Raw genomic sequence first — 9,419 nt, 5'->3', positions numbered from 1 at the left:
AGTAAATAGACATATCAAAACCAAAAAAAACAATGATTACAAATTATGATAATGGTGAATCAAGAGACTCACCAAGAGCAATTGCTGATTTTATCCATAAAAACTCATTTCATTCTCAACTTATTTTGAGAAAAAAAAACTGAAATAGTCTTTTATCGTCTGAACAACACTGCCAGAGAAAAACAAAATTCATTTGATTTTATAAAAAAACGGCCCAATTAAGTACTTAAATTAAATCATGTCAATTCTTTGATTTGATTTAAAGCAAAAGATCATCAAAAAGATATCAATCTGACTTCGAATTAATGTTCAGACCTGGGTTTACGAAATGAATACAATACAATGTATAATTTAAATAGATAATTAGTTTCTATTTCTCCTAGTGTTTAATAAAACAAATTAAGGTATTGTAATCAGTGTCCATCATGATGGTTAATAATACATTTATTGTATTATAATAGTAAAAAAATGATTAGTTGATAATGTTGATTAAATAAATTCAAATGAAAACCAAACAAACTGAGTATCTAATTATTAACAAAATGAGATAGTGAAATTTTCAAGTTCAATGATAAACTATTGATATTTAAGGTAAGAAGTGAATTAACTGTGAGTTTGTAATCACTATTTAGATAATGAGTATTTTAATTAATGAAAATATTAACAGAAAACTTTGTTATCTTTTTTTTTGTTTCAAGCTTCATGATAGTTATTTATTTTCAACAAAAGACTCAAAATCTGTGAGAATCTGAATTCAAATGAATATAAAGCGGTAATAATTCATGATAAAAAGGGAGATATAAACCTTTTAATTGGATGAGCTTAATGATAACCCTTTGCATAAATAAACTTGCAGTTTATTACTAGAAACATGAAAATTTCCTCTGAAAATCAAGACTGTTGTTATAATTATGAATGGATTAAATTGTTATAATAATATTACAAAATTTATCGTTCGCATTTGTATCATCGTTCACGTTTTATACTGTCATTTTCTAGGATTAAATATGAATTTCTTTTCGTAAATATCTTCCATCTTTCATTAGAACTTCAATTAAATAAGAACAATAAAGATAAAGATTATGAGAATCGATGGATTTCCAAAACTAAGAGCTTATATTAATACAGAATCATGAGAAATATGGAGAAAAATGTCTCATATGATCATCACTCTGATGGATTGGAAGGAGAGATGAAAAATTCTCACCAATTCATCTACTTATTCTTATGTTTTTACTGCATCTTCCATGATAAACATGAGAATTTTGATTCTTCTTATGAATAGTAATCACCATTTGGATTATTATGAGTTCTTCCATTACTATTATTATTATCGTCACAAGACAAAAGATGATTTAGACGTGATAAATTGAGAAATATGATGCAGATGAAGGTACAAGATGAGGTGATTCTGGATAGTTTTTTTTCTGTTTCAGAAAAAAAGTGAGAGATTCGAAACAAGAAAAAATGATCAATGGAAGATAATAATGTATTCTGAGCAATTTGACACAAATAGTTACAAATATGTTTTTTTCACAGATTCTATTTACTTCCTACCTCTACTCTTCATCTTATCCTTTATCTCATCTTTTATGCCTCTCATACAAGCGTCATCATTATAATCTCTCTCTCTCTCTCTCTCCTTTTTACGCCTCCTTCTAATAGTTTCTTCATTATAAAACTATTCACAGGAATAAATGATGCTGTCAGTCAATGGGAATGGTAACAAATCAATTCAATAGCTAATGGACTGAGAATTGAGATTATATTCAAAAAAGAGAGAAGCGGGAGACGATCGAAAAGGATAAAATGTTTCGTCTTAGAAATGGGGAGAGAGGAAATAATGACGATATCATCAAAATGATCACCATTATCATGATAATAATGTATGTAAATCATGATGAAATTCTGATGATGTCGAATCCTGACAAAACTGATACTATTTATATGTAAACAGACAATAAATAAATAGAGAGAGAGAGAGAGAGAAATATGAGATAAAAAATTCATTCACAATGAGAAACATTCAAAATCTGTGACAATATAATTTTACTCAACTGAATTTCATGATAGCAAATTCATAGTTCCAACAAATTCAATAAAATCGATTCATTTCCATGCTCAATAAATATCAATTATTAAAATTACTGTAGCGAATGGAAAAGATGATAAATCATCTAATGATTTTAATTTGATTAAATGATTAAGTTTATTGTAATATATAAAAAGAAATATTCTTTCAATACTTTTCACTATAAACGGTAAATAAAACAATGAATAAGAAAATGAGTGAACATTAATAAGTAAAATAAAGTTACCATGGTGAAATTTTACTATATAATGAAGAGTGAAATCTAATACTAAGCAAGATAATATTATTTATTGGAAAGGAGGAAAACAATAGTAAGTGGAGGAACTGATATAAATTCTGTGATATTATCGATAAAAATACAATAGAAGAGGAGAAAATTTTGAATAAAGATAAATTTTCAATGTATTATTATCATGATGAACATAATATAAAACAAATGATTAGGTTGTTTGATAAGTTGAAAAATTTGTTCAGGAAAATTCTATCAACACTATTGGCGAAATTGAATTAAATCATAAAGATGGGAAATCACCAAAGGTATGAATGTGAGTGTGAGACGGAGAGAGAGAGAGAGTTTGATATAAATTCATACATGAAATTTTATCGATATGCAATTGTGAATGGGTTGAAGAAGGTAAGAAAATGGAGCAAAGAAAAGATGACATCAGAAAAAAGATTGAAGATAAAATTGGATCAAAAACAGAATAAGATTGAGAGAAAGATGATTTTGATGGTGTGTTGGAAGGATGATGAAGGTTGATGATATGAATGAGGTTAAAACTGGCGAAAAAAGGTAGTTGGATAAGGTTATTTGAGGAATTTCAATAAAACATCAACATCCTTGCACGATGGTTTATTTGATTGATGTAGTCCATTGGTGATGAGTGTTGGGAGTGTATGTGTGTGTGTTTATGTGAACTGGGTTGAGAAGATGATGAGCTTGATAGAAATTGATGAAGAGGAGTTATTCTTTCTATCTCTTCCTCAATCTATTTCTATATTAAATTCGATGAAAAGTGGAAAGGAAACTGGTGAAAAAAGAGCATGAGACTGGATATTTCAGTAAATCTGTAATACAATTTACAGTGATTACGTTACGATTCCTACTTTGCAATATTCTGAACACTTTCAGGGTGGACTCGAGTTGAATTTATTTTCTCAAATGCATTTCGTAAGGTAACATTTTATTGAAAGGTAAGATGGTTGAGGATAAACCAGAATTTTCGCTCCCTTGGAAGAAATAAAGTTGATATCATGGTAATAATTTGATGGATTCATTTGACTCAAATTTTTCTCATCTCTGAAGACGAAGAAAAATTTGTAGTAATTTATTGGAATTTTAGATTTTTTCTCTCCATCTTCCCTTTGATGGTCATCTTTTTCTGTTCATTAGATGACAAACTCAGTCATGGGCATGAAAGATACTTGTGATTACTTGTGATAAGTTTCAAATGAAATCTGACAGAGATTGAAAATTCATGAGAATGTCAGATAAATGATAGATAATTTATATGAGGAAGATGAGAAGAAGAAAAAAATCTGAAAGTAATGATATTTTTGTGATGACCAATTGTTTTTCCTTCTCATGTTTAAAATGTATTAATATAAACTCAGGAGAATGAGCAAAGTTTTCATCAAGAATTTACAAAGAGATTGAAAATCATTTCTTCCTGATTCCTTGATAAAGATCAACTGTTGTACTTAAGACACTACATGGTGTTTCATTGGTTATGTTCTTGTTCATTAACATGATTGTTAGAAACGGTGGGTTTTGTTGCAGGGTAAAGGATGATAGCAAGGGAGATAGAAATTGAGAAAAAAAAGGTTGTCAAGGTAACAAAGTGTAGTTTTGTAGGTTATTTTTTTGTCTATCAACCGGAAAGATTTGGTTGGATGGGTTATTCTTTGTACTTTAAATTGAAACCTTATTGAAGACTGATTGTGAGAAAGTTGAAATTAAGATGAAGATGAACAGGAAAAAGACGAAAACGGAAACAGAATAGATGGATGATTAACACTGACTTTGATAGTGAACAGTTTCAGAATTTTCATTGATACAAGACGATTTTACTTTACGATAATCATGAAATAATTTTTTCCAATTCTTCATCATGAGTATTAACATTTCCACCATGATCAATACACCAACTTAATCTGTATCTTTCTCTCTCTTTCTCTCTTAATTTATCAATTGTTGTCAAGTTTAAGGTAGTAAGCTTATGTTTTACCTCCCTGAGATTCCCACTCTCACTTTCTCACTCTGCCTTTCTCTCTCTCTATCTCATACTCAATACTTCATTTCTATATACAAGTATTAACCTGGAGATTCAAATCAAATTGGTAGTAAATCAATTGAAAAGAATTTAAAAAAAGAGAGAGAATCAGTAAAAGTTACATCTTTTAATTGCAAATGATTATCGGAGATAATTGTTTGCATTTCAATAGGTTTCGGGGCTTTACCTAAATATATTGCAATTTTATCGTCTTACTGAACAGTTCAAATTTTTTGTTTGGTTCTCGAAAAAAGACAACAAACTTGAAATGATAAAATAAACAATATAAATGTAATATGAAATAATATCGAGTCCGTTTATGATTAACATTTGACTTTTACAGGTAAACAAATTGAAATAATATTTTCCAATTGATGTTGTTTAAGTGAAACCTTACAATACATTCACTCAATTGACTATCGATAGAAAATGAAAATAACCAATTGGAACATGATGTTCATGGTGAGAGAGAGAGAAAAATATGAACATTGAATGAAAAGTTATCATAGAAAAAAAGAGAGGAGAAAAAAAATGAAAAGAAAAATCTTAAAGATATTTACTATTTTCCAAGAATTATTTTTCTTATTCTTCTTGAAATTGGAAAATAATCTTTCAAGTTCATGATAGATATTCTATTGTTTCCTGGTTTTCTTTATTTCTTTTTTGTTTCTTCTTTTTTTAGATCAATTTTTATGTGAATTGTGAAAACTTTACAAGAATAGAGAAAAACTCAAACAATTATTGAGCAAACAAGCTAAGAATTGAATTTGAAGAGCAAAATGCTTGATAATTGATAAAATCCTGATCAATTTTCTTCACTAAGATGAAAAGAAATGTATCATTTTTTCACCGAATGGGAGCAAACATTAGATAATATTGGAGTTTTTTTCTTAAGCAAATACAAACAAACGATTGTGTAAATATAAATGAATGAATAATGTGTTTAAAAAAATATTTAAATTGTTTTTCGAGCTTACCTGAGGTCGATGAGTTAAAAATTGTTTCTGACTTGAGGCTGGTACACCTTGTGATGCTCCCATTCCACCACCAACATTACCTCCTCCTCCTTGTTGTTGACCACTGGCCAATGCTCTACACGTTGATCCCACAGAGCCACCTCTTTCTAATAAGGGTCGTCTCAGAGTAGCATAGTGACCAACATGGGTTATTAATGTTTCATCTTGATCATCCCTTGAACATCCCAATGGCATTGATCCCATTGACCCTCCATGTCCACCACAATTGATTAGTTCACCTGGATTATTCATCATGAGGCTCCCACTACCTCCACTAACTAAACCACCCGAATCGTAAGTAACTAGACCTGAAGGTACACTTAGTCCACCACCTAAATTAGAGACACTTGTTAAGGTTCCAATTGATTGTTGATGTTGAAATTGTGAACGATGATGTTGATGAGAATGTTGTTGTTGGTGTTGTTGGTGTTGGTGTTGTTGGTGTTTCGGTACACTATTAACACCCACATTGGCACTTGCACTACAAACACTGTTACTAATTAGGCTACTTCCATGCAAGGCTGAATCAACAGGATTTTGTCCTGTTTGTTGATGATGATGATGATGTAGTAATAGTTGCTGTTGTTGTTGTTGTTGTTGTTGTAAATGTTGAAATGATGAGGCAGTTGATGTTGAAGCACCAACACCAACAGTTCCGGTCACTGATGAAGGTACAATGGATACTGTTGTAGGGGCATTTGTTGATGTTAACATGTTATTATTGTTATTGTTATTTATATTCACACTATTATTATTACTAATATTATTACTCGTATTATTATTATTGGTTGTGGTTGTGGTTGTTGTATTAGCGTTAGTAACATTGAAATTATTTGTATGATGACCACCAGCGCCACTCAAACTGATTGATTGGTCACCCGATGAGTGATGAATTGCTTCAGCTGCAGTGGTACATCCCGCCGCTGCTGCAGCAGCAGCGGCTGCCGCTTCAACCAATTTACGTCTTTTCTCTTCAGCCGCTTTGGCTAATTGTTGGAAACGATTCTTTCTCATAGATATACGTTTACCAATATAACCAACAGCCGCATATTCAAGTAAAGCGGCAAAAACCATAACGAAACAAGTCCCAAGGAAAACGTCGATACTTTTAACATAAGATATTTTTGGTAACTGGGAGTTTGTGCTTGACATTAAGGTGGTCATGGTTAAAACGGTTATTACACCCAAATGGACACGAGCTGGAGTTGCGTTACGGTGAAGCCAAAATGATACCCAACTGATGATCACAATTAAACTTGCTGGAACATAGATTTGTATCATATAATAGCCCATACTACGAATCAACTGGATCTCACACATGAGACGAGAATAGTTTCCTAAGAATAGAAGAATTGAAAAGAAAAGAAAAATATTAAAATTCAATTGAGATAATCAATGGAAGATATTTGTTGAAATCAAACAACACATCTTATATAACTCTATTGATCAAATTAGTATAGTGATTAATTAAACTTGAATCTCAATTAATTGAGTTGAAAGGTGTGATGTTTGTTTTTTTAATGAATTGAGGGAGAAACAAGTTGTTCAAATAGTTTGTAGAGTAATTGTAATTATCGTTGATTAAGGGATTTTAAATTGAACTTGTTGGTCTAATAGATGTTGACTTTTTTTATATAATCCAATGGATTGAGTAAGTGATTAATGTTTACACTGAAGGTTATCGAGTATTGAAAATAGGCAAATGATGGTCAGTAATTTGTTTTAATTGGTCCACTTACCTGTACTTAAATGTACATATTTCCAGCTTTGACGTTTACTGGCAATTGAAAATTGAGGAAGCATTAGATTACTATCAATTCTAACAGCATTTTCATCAACCCAATTGTAAATAATGTCCGTCATTGAATATCCATCTACAAATGAGAAGATAAATAGCAAACAAGTACAGTTAATTGGTGATCAGTAAAGGTAATTAAGTTAATCATTGGGAAAGATAATTGAAATTCACTTACAACTCTCAATTTCAATGTTACATTTTTGTCTGTCCATTGGAAAATATTGTAAATTCATTGGACAACTTGCAGTTACCGTTAACCTATTGGATAATTTGGAAAGAGAGAGAGAGAGAAAAGTGGGATAAAATAAGTTATTCTATTCTTGTTTGCAGATTAAGAAAGAAAGTGGTCATTCAGGGGATTAAGAGGATTAAGAGGGAGCATAAAAAAAATAATATAAATAATAATTTTCTTTTACCTGATACTCCGAAACACTTGACCATCATGACTTATCCGTAAGAAGGTATTTTTGGTTGTGGCCTCGTGGAAATAGGCTTGTTTTTCATTAGCAAAAAAAGTGTCCGGTACCCAAATTTTATCGGCTACTTCAGCACCAACCGGTATCTGTGAGATACCTGGTCTTGCTTTGAAGGAAAGTCGAGGATCTTTCCAAATTTGACGAAAATAAAAATCAGTTGTAAAATCCATTTGAACTTCCGATACTGAGCTAATTGTTAATATGTGCATGGTAACACCAACTTTAACTGGTGGACCACCATAATTGGGTCGTACTCTTTTATCATAACCACTTGAGAAAAATGAATCCAATATTTGGGTTATATTTAAGCCGATATCACGTCTAAAATTTAGGGGAGAAAAATAAACAAAATTTAGAACAAAATTTTACAGAATTTATCATCATAGTTATCATATTGGAAGAGGAACAGATTGAGAAAATGAAAACATTACAATGGAATATGAGGAGACAAATATTTGAATATATTAATCAATCAGTGAGCAGAATTGAATTGTAGTTGATGTGTATAAGAAATGTAACTTATTGGTTATTGAACTAATGATCGTTTTTTTGATTAATGGTGATGATTGTTAGGTAATTGATTGTCATTTATTGAAGGTAATCACTGATAGAGAGGGAGAAAGGTATCAAAAGATTAGATAACTTACCCTTCATCGTAATTATATGGTTGGTCACCTTGATATCCACTGTTGTAGGCTTGCCAATCGTGAGCAAAGCCTGAGGGTATCATGAGCAGAGTTAAAGATAATAATGATAGACAACACAATGAACAGTGAACAATCATCAACGAGATCGGCATCAACATTGACACAATTGTTATCATCATCATCATATCGGATGGGTCTGTGGGTAACTTTTAGGCACATTGATTTGTCTCTTCACATCTAACAGATAAGAAAAATTTAGACAAATAGAATATCAAACGAGAGATGAATAATCCGGGTGAAGAATAGAAAAAAAAAGAAAAGACTGATGAAAATCAACAGAAGAACAAAATTAACAGAGAAAGAGAACAAATCACAAGATTAAAGAATAAGAAGAAAAAAAAAGGAACACAATCAACAATTGTTTCTGTTTTTCTGTACAATTTATGATATAACAGCAATTAGAGAGAAGGAGTGAGAGAGAAAACGAGAGAGAACGAGAGAGAAATGAAATCACATTAGGAAGATGGAAGCTAAAGATGAAGCTTCTGGAGAGAAAGGAGAGAAAGGAGAGAAAGATGAAGATGATGATGATTCTTTTTTAGGTTCACCACTGGTTAACAGTAAATATCGACTGAGATGATCAAAAGTAAACGAAAACTCGAAGAGAAGAGAAGATGAAAAAGAGAGAGAGAGAGAGAGAAGATAAGTAAAAGAGAGACTGAGTAAACCGAATTAACTCCAGAAGAGAAAAATTATTTTTCGAAAGCAAAAAAAATTCTCTTCTATTTGTGAGTAGAAGAGAAAACTTTTTGGCGCATTTTTCGAATATTTTCTTCTTTTCGACTCATTTTACCGCGCTTTTTTCTAATCCATTCACAGATTCTTCGAATCAATAATCAGCCTCTTCTAAAGCAAACTAATCCAGATATTTGTCTATCATGTGATTTAAGTCCATAGACATCATGAAACAATCAGATACTAACATGAACAATAGAAAATTCAAATTCAATATTATCATCAACTCGGAAATTTCCGAATAAAATATTAGACCAAGTTTACTTTATATTTGTAATGGAAAAACGGGAAACTTTTCTACAGGGCATTTCACCATGTTTCC

At 30.9% G+C, this 9,419-nt stretch overlaps 1 protein-coding gene across 4 annotated transcripts; it reads right to left on the bottom strand.

Annotated features, from left to right (window-relative positions):
* Positions 1-2,450: 2,450 nt before the first annotated feature.
* On the bottom strand, positions 2,451-8,998 carry LOC128387356 (gamma-aminobutyric acid receptor subunit alpha-4-like). Of its 4 annotated transcripts, none has more exons than XM_053346540.1 (6): positions 8,303-8,998; positions 7,596-7,976; positions 7,355-7,437; positions 7,121-7,255; positions 5,343-6,718; positions 2,451-3,550 (listed from the first exon to the last, which is right to left on the bottom strand). In XM_053346540.1, the coding sequence occupies exons 1-6, from the start codon at positions 8,485-8,487 to the stop codon at positions 3,524-3,526; spliced, it is 2,187 nt and encodes a 728-aa protein (XP_053202515.1). In that variant the 5' UTR covers positions 8,488-8,998; the 3' UTR covers positions 2,451-3,523. The 4 variants fall into 4 exon arrangements, with proteins under 4 accessions (XP_053202515.1, XP_053202516.1, XP_053202513.1 ...); XM_053346541.1 differs by lacking the exon at positions 2,451-3,550 and adding an exon at positions 4,694-4,781; XM_053346539.1 differs by lacking the exon at positions 2,451-3,550 and adding an exon at positions 5,004-5,254.
* Positions 8,999-9,419: the final 421 nt, after the last annotated feature.

The sequence above is a fragment of the Panonychus citri genome, unplaced genomic scaffold (assembly GCF_014898815.1).
Source record: "Panonychus citri isolate SS breed McGregor unplaced genomic scaffold, ASM1489881v1 Contig00083, whole genome shotgun sequence".
Taxonomy (NCBI): Eukaryota; Metazoa; Arthropoda; class Arachnida; order Trombidiformes; family Tetranychidae; genus Panonychus; species Panonychus citri.
This window is presented reverse-complemented; position numbering and strand designations above follow the sequence as displayed.